Source organism: Fukomys damarensis, unplaced genomic scaffold, assembly GCF_012274545.1.
Source record: "Fukomys damarensis isolate Sample0158 unplaced genomic scaffold, DMR_v1.0_HiC HiC_scaffold_38, whole genome shotgun sequence".
Classification (NCBI taxonomy): domain Eukaryota; kingdom Metazoa; phylum Chordata; class Mammalia; order Rodentia; family Bathyergidae; genus Fukomys; species Fukomys damarensis.
Window position 1 is genome coordinate 35,475,425 of NW_022900950.1, and position 19,085 is coordinate 35,494,509.

Genomic DNA, 19,085 nt, shown 5'->3' on the forward strand with positions numbered 1-19,085 from the left:
AACTCATTACCTTGTACTTGCAAGGCAGGTGCAGCACCACTGAGCTAAATCCCCAGCCCCCCCCCAAAAAAAAAACACTGCATTTTTTATCACACCTTATCTATATCTATTTTCAAAGGCCTTTTAAAACAATAGTTTTCATATGTGTGCCATTATTAAAACTTACATAATGAACTGCAAATCATCAGAATAAAACTCATTAGGAAAAAGTGAAAAAACACGTAGAAACTAAACACATTTATATACATAATGATAAACAAACCAAAAGTAGCAAGAAAATATCAGAGGCTCAAGCTGCTCTCCCTTCCACAAACTGGATATCTCCAAGAGAACCCAGGTGATCAGGAAGCGTCATCAGAGTGCAGGGTTCTTGGGATGCTAGTTTTCACTGTAAGATCCCGCAAATTTTAGGGAAAAAACAGATGCTCAGTAAAAATACAGAGTTAGCAAGATGGCCTGATCACAACTGAGAAAGGACACTTATACCCACTGAACAGACAGGTAAGAGATCAAACTGCTCCATCTTAAAGACAAGAGAAAAACCTGGCCTGGTCTGACTTTTCCTCCTTCCAACAGGTAGGACAATTGTTCTTACAACTAGAAAGCATTGTAACATATGAAAACATGAAAAACACTTTTCCCATTCTACTCAGCAATATTTTGACTTTCAAGAGAGTGCAGTGTTTATTATATTTAATCACGGCAGAGTAAAATATATATACTAACTTCCTACAAGAATCTCCAAAGTGTTTTTAAAATAGGATTAAAGAATAAATAAAAGCAGGATTGGTGATTTTAGTGAGATTATGCTTAAAGTTCAAAATCAGAAAAATAACTATTGTTATATTTGGGTAAAAGTTTAGGAAACTGACTATATTGAGAATTTATTGGCAGAAGTTAACTTTTTGTCATGCTCCCAGCACTTCTCAAAACAGAAGGTTCCGGGGCGTGTCCTGAGTATGTGAGCTGCCACTGTGTACTAGGAATCAGCAAGCAGAATGAAGTCTCTCTACCTGTACATTTTGGACTTTAGCATACATCGTATCAGCAGGAGGCCTTGCTAAGCCTTAGGTGGCCAGACCTTGATCCTAGAGTGCTTGATTCAGTAGGTCTAGGGCAGAGTTGAGAATCTTCCTTTCTAACAAGTTCCCAGCTGTGCTGGGGATGCACTCCCATCATGCTCCAAGCAGCGCCGTACTGGGCATTCATGTCATTGAGGCAAAGTGGAAAAAACAATGTTTGGGCATCACATAATTGGGACTTCTATCTGGACTCTGATGTCCAATACAAACACAATGACTTAAGCCTGGGCTTTTCCTTCTGGAAAGCAGAGACCAAAATAGTTACTTACTGTTCGGAGGAATGTGAAGCTATCATGATCCAGAATGCGGCGGACACAGTCAAATGCTCTCCACTTTAGAATCAGATAGGTCTGATTAGAAAGTAATTTCTATCACTCACTAGCTGAGTGACCAGGAAAGACAATCTCCAAGAGGCTTGATTCCTCACATTTCAGTGCGAAGTAAATACCACTCACGCAGGAAAGTGTTGTCAGGCACGTAGACGAGACTGGAGTGCTGGAAAAGCCCAACAGATAGCAGTATGTAATGGCTGAGTACAGAAAGAAAGACACTCATCAAATATTAGGTTGCCTTTTGCTTTGACTTTCCTGAGTTCTAACATTAATTAGAAAGGGAACAGAAATGCAATTATACCAACCCTACAATCATTAGAAGGAAAGCATAGTGAAAATTGGAGAGAAATTAAAATAAAGTTTAAGATTATTATATCAACAATTTTCAAGCATATGATTTGTGCAAAAATATTAAGAACGTTTTCCTTCCATAATTTTCAGGGATCTGGAAGCCAACCGAATAAAGTATCTTACAAATTCCACCTTTCTGTCATGCAAGTCACTCACAGTGCTGTAAGTACACAGAGGACTTCAGGAAATGAAAGGAAACCCTAAAGACTTAAGAATTCAAAGAAAACTCTGACAGTGAATTTTTAAGTAATGTTTTGTTTACAGCCTCCTTCTGAAACTGCAATATTGGAAAGTGCACACATTGATTTATTGGTTCTGAGGATGAGACTGAGCCATCCATTAAGTTGCCTTATGATTTGGGTCTCCAGCCAGCTCTTTGTTGTTATTTCTGTGCACATCCTCAGCTGAATTGGCTGCCTGAGAGCTCCTATCTTCTCACCCCAGGGTTACCAGTGAAAAGTGATCATGTATGTGAAAGTGGTTAGCTATAGAATCATTAGCTGGCACTGCCAATGACTCTTCCCACTTGATATCTTTCTCCCTAAATAAAGGGAAAAAGAGCTAATGTTTTCTGTTTGTCCAGAGATTCAGATTGGTGATTCTGTTGCTGATTATACTTTCTCTGGGGGTGGAAAGGCAGATGGATTGGTTAATGGGCACATTTGCACTGGCAAGCAAAAAAGCACAAGTGTTTTGTGTTTGTTTTAATTATAGTTCTCCATACATAGAACTAGTAATGTTTGCACTTAGTAATGTCTGTTGATTGAATGTGTCGTTGGAAAAAAAAAGGAATGGAACAGAAAAATTGGAAAGATACACTGAGATAACATAATCTAAGCAAGTTAGATTTATAGACTACACTTGACGCCTCAGATTCCCAGAGACATCTTGACTGCCCTTGGTGAGAAGCTCTTGTCTCAGCTTTCACACCAGAAGAACCTCCCTTTGAAAGCTCCAGGGAGGCTGATTTAATGATACCTGGTCAGTGGCCTCTCCCAGAGAGAACTGATTACAACAGCAGACAAACTCAAGGTGCTGACTTTCACCATGTCTTACAGGTTTCTGCCTAGAAATCAAATTGATTTTGTTCCAGAGAAGACATTTTCTTCATTAAAAAGTTTAGGAGAACTGTAAGTAGTATCATCTAATAGGAAGATACGACTGCTTCTTTAAAGATTATAAAATTAAATGACTAGTGAGAGTGCTCTTCCACTAGTAGCGCTCAAATCCTGTAGACCATTGGATATTAAAAATCTATTAAGAAAACTGACATTACCCCAAAGTCAGAAACAAATTAATATCAGACAGTGGGCTTAAAGCAATTTTCTTATACCTGTTCTACTACCTATTTTATTAGATTGATTTTGTATGTGTGTGTATGTTTGGGAGTAAATAAATGTTCTATAGCTTCTTAAATATAACTTATTTAATATTAGAGATCCTTTGTCTCTTATACCTCTAATATAGTTAATTCTCAATACACACTTGCTGAATGAAATGATATTAACTAATTAAAGTGAAACAAAGGAATGAAAATTCTGATTACTCATTGAGAAATAATGACTTATATAACAGGGAGAGCAAATACATGTGCCTAGAACAAGAATTAGACTCAAAAATACTCAGGGTACTAAGGTAACATTTTCTGTTCAAATACATGTTTTGTAGATTCAGGTCTTTTTCAAAGCATTTGTTTTGCAACTAAGTCATTTCTCCCTTCCATAATTGTGTATCGCTGGAAGTTAAAATTAATTATGTTACATTACAAACTGTGGTGACTAGGATAGAGAACTCATCCTCCTGACAGAGGCTCTAAAATGAAAATTAATGTTTTAAATTATCTTTCCCTCTCATTCTTTATACCCTGTTTTGTAATTCAGAAAGGGCTAAAAAGGATAACTAAATTGTCTTTAAAAATAATTCACGAATAACCGTGATAATTGAATCTAAATAATTAATATTACAAACTAAATCCACTAATATTTATTAAGTGCCCTCTATATGCAAAGCTCTACATTAGAACTAAAAATATTTTTATTTTATGGCAAAAAAATTAAAGACAGCTCATTCAGAAGAAACTTCCTGAAAGTTTCCTAGTCAAACTCTGGAGCAGGAATATAGCTTGGGTTTCAGGATGGGTCAGAGCAGCAGCCCAAGGCAGAAGGGGACCTGTTTAATGGACAAACTAGTGATATGAAGTTCATATTTTGAAAATTTTCCTCTCTTCTCTTCGTACATGGAGATGGACTCCACTCAAAAATTGGGAGTTGGGATTCTGCTTGAGATATTAGCTATTTTTAAAGTCTCCCATAATCCATTCCAATCTACTTACCGTCAGAGAGCTACAAGAAATTCATTAGTTGATAGACTTGACCTGAAGAAGGCTTTCGTGTATCTTGAGATGACAAGTGTTGGGTAACTTTACTGTGCCATCATGACATTAGGTTTACCATAGGGAGTAATAAACAAGCACCTAAGGTCCCTGACATCTTTTACACCAAGAAAATATATTTTATTTCTCTGTGTAGCACTTTGAAAGACAATTTTTTGATCATCCACATCTTGGTCTCTTGCCATGCTCTCTCTGACCATGCACACCTGTGGCCTTTTTCTGGACAGTGATCCAGGTGTGCTGCTCCAATCTAGAGCATCAGATCCAAATTCCCAGCTAGCAGGACTTGATGCTTGGATGCCACAACAGCACTTCCAAAGCCACCTGCTTAAAACTAAACTCACAGTGCATCTTAACAATTTCTTCCACTGAACCTACCATTATAGTAGAATCAGTGTCCTTCCTGGAAGCCAGCCTTAAAGACTGCTCCCTTGCCCTGTGCCTCCCTCTTAACATTGTAAGTTCTCTCAGACCTTAAGCCATGCTGGTGAACCTGTCAAGCCTTCATCAGCTTTATGTGGTCCATATATAAGGAAGCCTCCTGCCTGATCTCCCTCCTCTGACTCTCCCACTTTTTAACCCTTTTTTTTTCATGCTTCTGATACAGTTATCCATAATGAGAGCCGATGGCATTGTCCTCCTTGGTGTGCTCAACTCTTGTGGTCTGATCTTTAGCAAAGTCTTTGACACAGTTCTTAAATGTTAACATATGGGGAGACTTCAGTTTAATTGCATGGTAGCATGCTTCCTCCCTGAGATTTATGTATGATGTATGATGATATAATTCTGAGCTGGAACGTGGTCATTCGTTGGGCATCCTCAGTGATTCTGATGCCTGAACTATACCCTAGAAATACTATCCATGGCCCTCCCATCTTGTTTTTATGGATTTTTCAAGGCCCTCTTCCCTACATTTTCCCTATATTTTTTCTCCTGTGCCCCTGTGGGACCATTTGCTGACCTCTGAAGATGTCATTCAATTCCATTCAATTTGTTTCTCTGATCATACTTCACCCTCACCTGAAAATCTGCTTTTCTTTCATGCCACCTAAAATTACCAAGCCTTGTTAAAACACTTCCTGATTTTCCAGGCCATGATTGATACCTTCACCTTCTGTCTTTTGTCTGTTCTTTTGTAACAGCATTTGTTCATACTTTGTTTCTTTTATAACCTGGCTATATTAGTCCATTTTCTTCTGTAGCTATAACAAAATAGTTTATGCTGGACACTTTATGAAGAAAAGAGAGTTATATAGCTTATAATTTCAGATGCTGAAAATCCAAGATCAGGAAGCCAGGAGTGTAGGGGTCAGGCTTGCTTTTATATAGCAGCTCACTCTTGTGAGAACTAATTGGAGTTCCAGCAGAAGTACTTTAATCTCTTCTGAGGACAGCATCCCCAGTGACTTAATCACCTCCCAATAGGTATCACCTCTTTAAATTTCCATCACCTAACTTTTAGAAACCAGGCTCCCAACCCATGAAATTTTGAAGGACATACCACATCCAAGCCACAGCACTGGTTGTTACTCTGAATGAAAGCATCTTTAGGGTAAGCTCTAAGTCTTGGTGATTTGAAACCCTCACATTTCTAACAGAAACTCCAATGTATGAAGAATAGTTAAGTTTTTCTGTTCAAACTTAGGCAATTGTACATCTGCTTGTATCTTTCTCTGGCTCAAAACAATATGTTGGACTCCAAAAAATTATTGATTTCTTCTGAACCAAATAGATCTCTTTTTTTGCATTGTACAGAGTTACTTCCCTATGATTCTTTCTGGACAATCCTATTATATTTAATTCTACACTCTCAATTTTGTATGCAAAAAATAGTCCTATACAAGGATATATTAAAATGCCTAGTGTTGTCCATTTAAGTTGCCTAGGCAGGGCCAGGGATTTAGCTCAGTGGTTCTGCTGCCTGCCTTGCAAGTTTGATCCCTGGTACCAAAAAAAAAAAAGAGTAAAACATAAAAAGATTGTGTAGGCAGATACTGAGTGACAAATACTACCTTAGTTGTAATGCAAAATAGAAGACTTGACCACAAAAATATTAGTTGGATAAACAAGAGATCACACATATGAAACAAATAGGAATTACAGAAACATGAATGATAGAAATGCACAAAGACTACCTACAATAGAGAAAATTAATCGAAGCAGATATTGAAGCCAGGATATATTGCAAAGGGGGTGAGAGGAAATTCCAGGAGGAAATGGATGAGCATCTGAGATGGAAAACATCCATTTGGCTGGTGCACATGGCCTTGTTGTATAACAAGTTATCAGGTTGGTTACGTTGTATTAATATCTTCTGTTAAATGAGGTGATGATAACTCTGAGGGGTAATAATCATGTCATTTATTTCCAGTGTAATTGCTTTTGGTTTTTACTGTCATCAACAGGGATCTGTCTAGCAATATGATAATGGAGCTACCAGCCCACATTTTTAAAGACCTAAAGCGTCTACAAAAACTGTAAGTTCATCTCATCATCATCAGATTTCAATAACAACATCTTAGCCCTTCAGAATGATAACTTCCATACTTCTTTTCCCCTTCCTTGAATGATAAAAAAGGAACCTGTCATCAAATCCTCTACTGGGTCTTCACAAGAGCCAGTTCGGAAGTCTTAAACAACTTCAGTCTCTGTAAGTGAAGTATTAAAAATTTATCAATTACCATTTCAGTGAATGTTTTTTACTTAGAGACACATTTAATTTTCAAGGAGTATTTCCTACACAGGAGTATGCACCCTCAGATGATTGTGAATAGCATTGTTACCATTGATTATGTACTCAATGAAAATAAAGCCTTAGTTTTTTAGTTTTAAATTGTGTAAAGGCCATTTCTGTGTTTGAAAGGATATATGTATATCTTCCTCCTGAAAACTGCATTCATATGGAAAAATCTCATCCTACACTTTTCACAATCAATTAAATTGTGATAACTTTGCTTCAGTTTGGTAAACAAATTAAATAAGACTTGCCTTTTTTCCTCTTTCCTCCTCTTATGAGATGTCACTCTTATCAGTGTATACAAGTGTACAATTTTCACATTTTAGTATTTTTTAAAAACTAACAAATATGAGCATTCAATTAGTGTTATATAGTATCTTAAAATTTGAATCATCTTAAGTTTCAGCTGTGTCAAGAACTCTGCCAGTTGTTCTTTAGATTTCGTGACTGCTTTCCCAGAATGACTATTTGTTGGCTAAAACTTGTATGTTTTACACAGAGAGTATATCGTACTACTTAATTTTGTGTATAACTATTTCTTCATTTAATTTCAAATAACAATCTTTAACATTCTTTTTGTTCTTCTTAAATAGGTTTCTATTGGAAGTTAATGCAAAATTAAGTTCTCTTTCAACAGATACTACTGAGAATCTACTGATTGGTTTCTACTCTCAAGAAGTAGAAAAGCCCCAAATCTATAAATAAGTCATCATTTTTAAATATAAAAACAGGCCTCAGGATGTAGAGCACCTGATTCTTTCCTTACTCTCTACACACTGCATTTCAGAAAGTCAAAGTAACAATGATTTACTCAACGCCTTTTTTTTTCCTATATTCTTTCACCTCTTCATTTTCTCATTTCTTTTTTCTAAAATTCACTTTTATATTTATTTCATAAATATTTATTCAGCACTAATTTATGCATTATATTCTCTTAGAACACAGTGGCTTCTACTCTTGAGGATATTAGAAAATATTGATCATCTAATCGCATAATCCATGTAAAACTAACACTGTGGCAAATGAAAGTGAATGCTAGAGATCAAATGAAACAGGGAGCGCAAATATTTTTTAAAAGGACTCAGTTCTTTCCTTGAGGGGTTGTGCAATGGTCAGTAATAAAATTTTCCTCGAGTTTACTTCTGGTTTCAGACTGTAAAGGGATTCCTCTATGAAGGACCCATTCTGGACAAGGGAAATGTACAATATTGATAAATCTTTATTGAGTTCAGCAAAATAGAAACTGAGTAAAAAGCAGAAATATTTTAAAAGCAAAAGATTTCCTTTGTTTTAGATTGCCTCTTTCTTTCCATTTTCTGAGAACATGGTAGTTTTCAATTCACAACAACCTAAAAGGATCTTCAAAATATCCATTTTTGCAAAAGCGTCAAAATAACTTAAGTGTGTAGGGGTGATCATTGAAGCCTTTTAAGGATATCTTTGAGGCTTAGAAAAATTACAAGAATTATGCTTCCCACTGTGATCTTAGAAACAGATTATCCCAATCCGGAGCGCCTCTTGTACCTTCCTGATTTTTCACCCTGAAAACGCAGAGGTCAAGAAGAAATGAATATTTAAATCCTGATTTAAACTTTGGTAATGCTCTCAGGATGGAAGTATCAGCTTCTAAATGAAACCCCTAATTTCCATAACCTTATTTATTTGATCAAGAAATGAGATAATTTTATATTCATGTAAGACACCAGTGCCATTTTTTAAATTTTTATGGGGATCAAACCCAGGCTTTCACACATGATAAGTAAGCACTCTACCACTGAGCTATGTGCCCAGTTTCTTGAGTTTTTAAATCAAAGAAATGAAGAAAGTGCTCTTTTAGGATGTAATTCTGCATACAAAATAGATTTCCAACATATAGGAGCCTTAAGTAGAAATAATAATTTTCTGACTGTAAAATTCCCATCCTAATTTAAATTAGCAACATAAAATTTTGAAGCACTGGGGCCAGGTATTTAGTTCAGTGGTGCTGCCACCTGCCTTGCAAGTGCAGGGACCTGAGTTCGATCCCCAGTACCAAAAAAAAAAAAATTTTTTTTGAAGCATTGTTTGCTTTTAAGACATGATAAAAAATGCAATTATTATGAAGTATTACTTTAAAACATAAGATATATTGTGCTTATTTTTTAGAGACCTGGAAAGGATAGAGATTCCAAATATAAGTACAGAAATGTTTCAACCTATGAAGAATCTTTCTCACATGTATGTATGTATGAAAGAATGGAGAAAAAATATAATAAAATGTGTCAAATGTTCTCATGTCAACTGTCTATCACTGAATTGTATTTTTATGCAACAAGTTTTTTATTGAGAACTTTTTAATTTTGTCACCTTTGGTCCAAATAGAGTTCAATATTATGATGTGCCGACATGAATGACCCTTCTCTCTGGAAACACGCTGTTTATCCAATTGAGGCCCAATCAGAGATCAGGGTGCCAGAATGCCACATATAACACAAGATGAAGTCACTGGCTAACTGGTACTCAGGCGACCTGGAAACATTAATTCACCTCACATGAATGAGCAGTCGGCTGCTCTAAGATTTGAGCCCTTAGGAAGAAAGGTGCTATATAAATTCCAGGTGTTGTTACTGTTACTAAGTGCACTACAAAATGGAGGTAATTAATCTTTATAGTAGTTTTTATTAAGTCACTTAAATATATTTGGTTAAAGTGCACTGTGTAAGTTGTGTTAATATATGTTTATAACATCATTTCTTCATCAACTGTGTAATCTATGTTCTTGATTTCAAAAATTAACCATTGTTATCCACATAAATAGGGAGGACTCGATGTAAGAGGAAAAGTCGGGTACAGCAAGGGGCTGGCAGTGTTGGTATGAAGATGGTTTTGGGGGAGAACATTTTGTTTATGTCTGCGAATTAGGTGTGATGACCAAAAGACAAGTGATTCATGCATATCCATGAGGTTTTATTTGTTTCTTTTCCTCTGGCACCCTTAGATAAATACTTAATAGAGCTATCATTTAAGTTACAGGCGGAAAGTGAAATCTTTTTTAGAATAGAGCTCATCATTTCTAGGCCTTTGGGCTAAGATCAAGTGTAGAATAGAGCTCAACTTTTCTAAACTTGATGGAGACATTGTTCTTTTAAATATAGAACCAAGCCGGGCATGGTGGCACATGCCTGTTATCCCAGCACTCGGGAGGCTGAGGCAGGAGGATCGCTGTGAGTTCAAGACCATCCTGGGCTACATAGTGAGCTCCAGGTCAGTCTCAACTACATAGTGAGACCCTGTCTCAAAAAACCAAAAAACAAACAAACAAACAAAAAATAAATATAGAACCATAAGTCACAGGCAGGAAGGTCCCAACAAGCAACAGAAAACATGTTCACCTAGCTAGTTTTCTATTAAGTGACCTTATTTCATCTTCTTTGTCCTTTACTTATTAAAATACCTCCACTTCATCATCCACATTCATTTTACCCACCAACCGGCCACAAAGGAAGACTCCAGATGTCTCTATCTGAAGACAGTGGACATAATAGAATCCTAAAAGAACCAAGAGGTCAAGTCCAGTGTCTGATAGGGACTCCAGGGAAGGAAAAGAAAACAATAAAGTGAGATGTCAAGTTGGTTTAAAGGATGCAGGTATTAGGAAACAGGATTGCAAACTACTTGAGGGAAGGAATTGCCTCCTGTGTCTCTATTAGACACAGCCAGCACTCAATCAGCCATTGTCCATCTGCTGATCAAAGAAATATGTGCTGAGACCCTAGCAGGAGCCAGTCACTATTCTAGGTGCTGAGAATACCATGATCAACGAGCAAAAGGATGTTTGTCCTGTGAAGCTTTTATTTACCTTTGGAAATGGAGTAAATGAACAGATAAATAGTTGTTAAATGCAATGAAGATAAGTAAAGCAAAATACAAGAATAAAAGTAAGATTTGGACAGTTGAAATGGAAAACAGAGTACTGCAACATTTGAGCAGACCTGAGCAGAAGGAGGAAGCAGGCCTGCCAATATCCAGGGGAACTTCCATACAGAGGGAAAAGCAAAGAGGGCTTATTGGAGGATTATAGAAAAGCTATTGCGTCTGGGTGGAAGGGGGCAAAGCTACTCAGGGTCATCAGGAGTACAGTCACAGGAGCCCTGATGTTGTAGTAAAGTAAAGCTTTGTTTAACTTGCTTTTGTAAAAACTGAATTGAGAGATGACAAAAAAAAAGGATTTGGTTGAGAGAAAACAGTAGATAAATAAACTGAAAGAGGGAGCAAAAGAATGAGAATAGAATGAGTTTATGGAAGAAAATCCTAAACACACAGGTTCAGGAGCAGGGTGGTCATAATCCAAATGAACTCACCAAGCTCCATTACATCAAGACTCACCATGTCTGGCTCATAAATACCTTAAATATATTGTCTACAGACAAGTTCTTCTTGTCTATGTCTTCTTCTCCTAGTGAGACTGAATTTTCCTAGTCTCAGGGACCTGCCAATACCAGGGGGAAAGGGCTACTTTAAGTAGACCTTGGTGTGCAAAACTAAGGAGGAATCAGAAATGTTTGTAGTAAGCTGCAGAGGGTCCCTTCCAGCCCTAGTGCAAGCCCTGGATGTTGGCTAAAGGTCAGCCCAGCAATGACAATCTACTCTGTGTGCCACCCAATACTACAATGTGACCAAGGGGAGGGGTAGAGCCCCTGTGCTTCACATTTCCGTAGCGTCCCCAACTCTGCTCAGCCAAACACTTCTGCAAGTCTGTGGTCCTCACATTCCTCCTCATTCAAAGGACGCTGCCTAGAGTAATATTATTTAATGACAAACTCTTTAGTTGCATTGTCACTACTGAACAAAACTAAATAAGCAAATCTAGCACAGTTGCTAACCTAACAGAGTTGCAGCACTGAAAGGACTGCAGCTGTGGTTTCTGGATCACTACTGTAAAGTGACTCTTTCTTTTTCCCTTTGACTTTAGTTATTTCAAAAACTTTCGATATTGCTCCTATGCTCCCCACGTGCGACTATGTATGCCTTTGTCTGACGGCATTTCTTCATTTGAGGACCTCTTGGCTAACAATATCCTCAGAATATTTGTCTGGGTTATAGCTTTCATTACTTGCTTTGGAAATCTTTTTGTCATTGGCATGAGATCTTTCATTAAAGCTGAAAATACAACTCACGCTATGTCCATCAAAATCCTTTGTTGTAAGTATGTTTCCTATATAAACAGACAGGACACCTCTGAACTGCTTATATATATATCATGGGGTGATATATATTATAATATAGACTTTCTACAAATGCCATTGAATGTGAACTATGTTTGGTGAAAAATATTATTTTTAAAATTTAATATGCTATTCTTGGTAGCTAGATTTTAGATTGTATAACTTCATAGTGAACTACCCCTGGAGATCTTGGCTTGGAAATAGGGACCAGAATGATGAGTCAAGTGACAGATTATGGAGAAAGTTTTGTAGGTTATTCATTATGCTTGATTACTTGAATTACAGTGGCATCCAAGCTTCTCATGTTCAGAAAAGGATTCCCTTTATTAATGCAAGTAATCCATGCTTACTGTTTTAAAACTTACTCTTCCCCAAATAAAAATTCTCCCTCCCCCTCTTAAAACTTTTTAAGCAAAGTCATAGTGTGCTGCTCTAGAATAGCACAGATTTTGAAGTCCACTGGCTTCTTGGTAGGCAGTCACATTAGTTCATTAAATTAGGATGAAGGAGCCAGACCTAATCAGAAAACTACAATTTTTGCATCAATTCCTCACAGGTGCTGACTGTCTGATGGGTATTTACTTGTTCTTCGTGGGATTCTTTGATATGAAATACCGCGGGCAGTATCAGAAATATGCCCTGCTGTGGATGGAGAGCCCGCAGTGCCACCTCCTGGGCTTCTTGGCCATGCTGTCCACGGAAGTCTCTGTCCTATTGCTGACCTTCTTAACTCTGGAAAAGTTCCTGGTCATCGTCTTCCCCTTCAGTAACATCCGACCCAAAAAGCGGCAGACCTTGGGCATCCTCATCTGTATCTGGATGGCGGGATTTTTGATTGCTGTAATTCCCTTTTGGAACAAGGATTACTTTGGAAACTTTTATGGGAAAAATGGAGTATGTTTCCCACTTTACCATGACCACACAGAAGCTACTGGAAGCCAATTATATTCTCTTGGAATTTTCCTAGGTAAATTATATTTTTTTATTTCCTGGATAAACATCATTTTGAAAGAAATGTCATGAACTTTAGCAAAGGTGCATTTTTCCATTTAAAAAAATAAATGAATATAGTTATGACTAGGTGTGCTTTGTAGAAAAAAAGTTATTCCTATGTATTTATGGAAATTTTATTAAGCTTTTTATTATAGGGCTTTAGTTTCAAAAACAAGGACTGGATGATCTTTTTTTAAAAAAAATGTCCTACATTCTTTTGATTTCATTTTCCTATATGGTGATTATGAGCTGAAAAAATTGTAGTTTAGTGCTAGTCCTGAAACCCTATCAAGTTATTTGAACTTTTTTTACAGCCTATTTATAAATCAAATAAATAACAATAAAATTCTGGAAATTCAATAGTAAGTTAGCTGAGTGGAAATATCAGGAAGATTTGTTGCCTTTGTAAAGACAACTCTTAAGTCAGCAATGTAAAGATGCTTAACAAGAATATTTCTTTTTCCATTTTCTTAATTCACTCTAGGTTTTTTTAGAAAAGAAGACTATATATTCTAGTTACAAATGAATGACAAATTTAGTGCCTTAAATTTAAATTTTTTCTATTGTGTAATATGTATTCATTCTGCTTAAAATTAAGGTCATTTCTCTATCCTTTAACTGTGGTATATTATCATTTTCATTCCCACTTCCTTTCCTGTTATCCACATAGTCACCAAGCTCTTTGGGCCATTCATTTGCATCAGATAAATCTCATCAAAATATGCCTCTATCTATGTTCCTTCTGGTCTCTACCTTTCTCTACTGCCATAGTTTAAAACCTTACTGCCTCCACCCTTAGTACTGACTGGTCTTTTTGGCTTCTAGGTCTTCCTCTGCTCCTGTTTATCTGTTTACCACCCTCCCCACAGACCTTCAATAGTTTCCCTGTTACTTTTAAGGTCAAGTTTAAGTGACTTACCTAAAACTCATCATGATGTGCCTCTAACCATTGTTTCTAGATCTTTTTCATCTACTCCTCTTCTTTTCCAAAAAAACTAAATGCTTCATTTGCCCCATTTTGAAAATACTCCTTGCACATTGCTCTGCTTGGTAGCTACTTGTTCATAAGAATGTCATCCACAGGATAGGGTAGATGTTCCTTGTATTTCTTCATGACTAATTTTTTCATTGCTTCTAGTATAGGGGTTCTTCATACACACTCACACGCACACACACACACACACACTCACACTGACACTCACACTCCCCCTCACAGACACAGTATGTTCACTGAGTCTCAACATATTGGTTTAGCACCTGCCAAAGCTCTGTATTGGGTATAGGAGATCCATACCCCAGACCTTAAAGACCAGAAAGGTGCAGACAAGTAAACACACTCTCACATCAGAACGATACATGTCATGATAGAAGAGCACAGAATGTTCCAGGAACCCCAGACCTGAGGACTAGGGAAGGCTTCCCAGTAGAAATGAAAGCAAACTGAAGCTCAAAGGGTGAAGGAATAGGTGAGTGAAGGTAGAGGACAGCAGGGGTGGGAGCTGTGTCCTAGGAAAAATTATCATGTATTTATAAGCCAAAGCCAGGGAAAAAGGTCAGATGAACCACTAAAGTAGGTCAGAATGGCTGAATGAATCTTTCCATTAAGGCATGAGGACAAAGGGTTAAACACTACATGTATGTTCTACATGGATAGAGACAGTGACACATGCGCGCACACACACATTTTATCGTTGTCATCTTATCATCTACATAGATGTGGCTTGCGTGTAGCAGTCCCAGAGCTCTAGATAAAGTACATTTTTTCTATTTGAAGAATGTAGAAGTTTTAATTGTTTAATTTTAGAACATTTTGGATTTAGAGAAAAGTTATAAGGATAGTACAGTTTCTCTGTTGTCAACACCTTACACTACCATGGCAGATTTAGAATATGGGCTTTTCATTGTTTCTCTAAGTCTGTTTCTAGAATTTGGGCCACAGGAATGTTTTCTACCAGAGTCATTCCATTCTTTGCTTAACCAAACTCTCTGACAAGAGGTCTAAGACAAACCGGTTTCATAAAATTCTATTGTACAGTTTATACTGAGATTTTGTGGAACCTGAAATGCTTTCGATAAAAATAAATTTGAACTTAAAGTATCTTCCCCAGACTTTTATCAGTCTCACATACAGTCTAGATTCATATTGACATTTTTTAAATAATTGTGAAAATATATGCAAATTTTATGTACACTGTAAGGAATTAGATAAGCACACAGGATTTTTATTACAGCCAGAATAAAGTGGATAAAATGACTAAGAAGTCAGTTTTACAGGGGATAATGATGTTAAATTAAAATCTCATTATATATTTGGCCCAGAAGAATGATTCATATAGTTGAATGTTTAACTTTGTAAAATTTATTTGTCTAAAATGAGTCCAAAAGGGTGTGCATCACAGCAGTTAAATTACTGAAGAAAAATTCTTTTAAAAATGTATCTTTGTTCCATATATTATTTTTACTTAAGACCAAAAAGCATTAAGTAAATATTTCTAAGGCAGTAGTAATGATAATAAATTTCAAGATTATTTTATTCATATATATATATATAAATATATAAGAAAATTGAGTTGTATGTATTTTTGAGACATGTGTATGATTATAGTAGTCCCTTAAAGTTTGAAATCACAAAGAGCTAAAAAAAAAAAGTTTTGAATAAGCTAGAGTTTGCTTTATGATATATCTAGATCAGAATTTTAGAAGTCTGTAATTCTTCACAAAGACTTTATGTCTTTGAAACCTCTTCTCAAACTGGAAAACTCAGTTGATTTCTTTATCTTATTTCCTTAAATTCAGAAATTTTAGCTAGATATCACTGGGAATATACAAAAAAAAATGCTTCTTGAAAGCCCCAGGATTAAAAAGCCACCATATTAAGTACCCCGATATTCTACTACTGGTTTATACTCCTGAAATGTTCAGAGGTGTGTTTTTTCCCAACAGGTGTAAATTTGCTGGCTTTTCTCATCATCATGTTTTCCTATATTACCATGTTCTGCTCCATTCAAAAAACTGCTGCAAAAACAGCAGAAGTAAGGAATCACATTGGAAAAGAGGTGGCTGTTGCAAACCGTTTCTTTTTTATAGTGTTCTCTGATGCCATCTGCTGGATTCCTGTATTTGTAGTTAAAATCCTTTCCCTTCTCCGAGTGGAAATACCAGGTCAGTCACTTCTATTATTCCCAAGTATGTTGTGCCTTCTCAGAGGCCGTTCCTGCAATAATACCAGAATCTAGAGCAGTGCCCTACACATACATTCTCCATAAATATTTATGGCTTCAATGGAGTTATTTTCCTGAAGTATTTTAGAATTGACATTCTAAGGCAATCCAGGAAGGATTAATTTAAAAAGGGAGTTAGAGAGAAAGTGAGTCTAATCACCTTGCTTCTACCTGACGACACAGACAGTGCTTGTTAAGAAAGGGTATGAAAAAAAATCAAAATATACATGCCCAGGATATGCACCAACTTCTGGGTTTTATTTCCAGGAGCTAACACATATACATGGGTGTTTTGCTCCTTTATGAATCTATTTCACACACACCTGGCTGAAGCCACTGGTCTACTGCATGGTCCTAGCTCTGAAATATCATATTGAGCTCTGTGGAATTATGGATGCTCCGTGGAAAAGACTCATCTAAAAGGCCAGATTCCCAGGGTACAGCCCAGCTTCAACCAGAAAGAATCTCCTTTCATTAGTAAAGGTTTTACTACAAGTATTTTCTAAGATCTAGATATCAAAATCATTTTTGAGCTTTCCAGGGTTAGGCTGACTCTGTGACACAGACTTCAGGATCTTCTTCAGTGCATTATTTCAGCCTATTCGGGAGCTGACTTAGGATAGGAATTGTGCATCATTCATCTTGTAACCCCATTGTCAAGCACGGTGCCTGCCCCATCACAAGCCCCAATGAAAGAGAGATGAATGTACAAGTGACAAGCAGCTCTAGTGACCTCTTTCCCTCTGGTCCATGCATCAAGTTGGTGAGGTCTTCTCAATTGCCTTACTACAAAAATAGCACATGGCAACCTCAGCACCTTCATCTTCACAAGCAAGTATAGATGTCTTTCAAGCATATGAGATGTGGAAATAGAAATCAGGAGGGAGATAAACACTTAGGAGCCTTTGCTGGTCTGGATATGGAGATGAGAACATTTGTGTGAAATCATTAGAGGAGAGCCAGTCAGACAGGATATGAATAGTATAATTCATTGAATTTTAATGATCCCAGGTGTTCCCTTGAACAGTCTCCAATCTATGGCTACTTACTGAACTACCTCAACTTTTAGATCCTACCATTTCAAATTCAACAGGACTTAAGGGTCCATTGGTGTCCCTTGCTTCAGAGAATGAAATCCAAATGTTGGGATTAGCATTATAATATTTCTTTCTTCTCACTTCACCCTCACATTCTGTGATTCAGGTCCATTAGAATGTTTGGACTTTTTCTTCTGAACTTTCCTGATATGACATCAGCTTTTGCTGAAATTCTCGCCTCCTGGATTATACTTCCATTGAATAAGATTCCAGCCTACTAAACCCCTTCTTACCTGCAAGGCTGAGCCCAAATGCTCCCTCCTCTATGATACCAGTCCAGACCTCTCCCCACCTGCTTTCCATCCAATCGCTTAGATGTCCATAATAGCTCATTAGCCTAATCCAAGCTGCCTCGCATCAGTATTACTTTGGAAAGTGTCTATTGCCTCCTTAAGATTGTAAGCTTCAGAAGGGTAAGGGCCATATCTTATTCATCTCTGCATTTTCCACAGAGCTTTTCACACAATGTTGTTCAAAAAATGAAAAAGCAGCTGCTATGCTGTGAGCTTCTCTAAGGAAAACATACAAAACAGGAACACAGGAAGCTGTCAACAAGCATGACAGCTCCAAAGCAGAGCCAGTCAATTAGCGAAGCTGAGTTCATCCAAGAGTGGTAAATAGATGGAGCTTACCTCATCAACCTCACTGTTCCTGTCAGCTCACCTATGGATGTGCTCCCCTAAACAAGGCACCCACTTGTCACAGCTGTAGGGGAGGTGGAAGAAGGACCCTGCATGAAGCTGGCAGGAGTTCCTGTTTCCTGTTTCCTGATCTAGTAACTAATCTGCTAAGGGAACTTGACAGTTGATCATCTCACCTGGCTGACACTCTTTCTAAATAGTTGTATCAGTCAGTTCTCACTAGAGAAACATATTTAATATATGATATATAAATGCACAAGGATTTACAGGTAGGCTTACAATGACCACCTGTAGAGTCAGGTGTAGAAGAGTGCAAAAGGGTTGTCTGCACCCTGGAGATCCAAAGCATCTGGTCAAAAACAAAAGCCTGGAGCACACTGTAGTGTCCTATGCAAGTTCACATCAGGAGGCCAAAGGGTCTGCAATAAAATGTTGAAGAGTCTGAGTTGGAAGCCAGGAGATGTTGTTCCAGGTGAAGGTGAAGACTGGAAGTCCTCCAAAAAAACAGAAGCAGGACTTCCTTCTTTGTCCCCATAGCAAACAAGCGTATTGGTTGGTGCCACTCATATCCAGAGTGGGTCTTCTATAAATCCATGTAGCCACACCTAGAACTATTCTGATCCAATTAGTTGGGCATTTCTTCCTCAAGTTGACACAATCACTGATCTATCAAAGTGGAGTCCCAAATTTCTTCCACATCTTATATTCTGTTTGTTAATTCCTTAAGCCTTTTCTTTTCTCCATTAGCCTGCTAGGGCTATCCAAATAAAGAATCCCAGAAATGTATTTTGTGGAGGCTAGAAGTCCAAGATCTAAGAGCTGGCAATGTTGATTTCCCCTGGAGCCTCTCTCCTTGCCCTACAGTTACCTTTTCACTGTCCCCACAAGGCCTTTGCTCTGTGTGCACATCTTGAGTGCCTCTTCATATGTCCTAACTTCCTCTTCTATGAAGACACCAGTCAGATTAGAGTAAGACCCACCCTAATTACCTCATTTTAATTTATTCAATTTTTTCTTTTTCTTTTTTTTTTTTTT

The 19,085-nt window shown here is 37.3% G+C and overlaps 1 protein-coding gene across 1 annotated transcript in view; it reads left to right on the forward strand.

Moving 5' to 3' along the window:
* Positions 1–19,085, forward strand: part of Rxfp2 (relaxin family peptide receptor 2) — a gene marked incomplete at its 5' end in the record, with an annotated part of 75,162 nt that overhangs the window by 52,210 nt on the left and 3,867 nt on the right. Inside the window, 8 exons of the mRNA XM_010623961.2 lie at positions 1,856–1,927; positions 2,824–2,895; positions 6,563–6,634; positions 6,736–6,807; positions 9,040–9,111; positions 11,846–12,075; positions 12,655–13,065; positions 16,035–16,253. Coding sequence (XP_010622263.2) covers positions 1,856–1,927; positions 2,824–2,895; positions 6,563–6,634; positions 6,736–6,807; positions 9,040–9,111; positions 11,846–12,075; positions 12,655–13,065; positions 16,035–16,253 — 1,220 coding nt within the window. The remainder of the gene's footprint in view (positions 1–1,855; positions 1,928–2,823; positions 2,896–6,562; positions 6,635–6,735; positions 6,808–9,039; positions 9,112–11,845; positions 12,076–12,654; positions 13,066–16,034; positions 16,254–19,085) is intronic.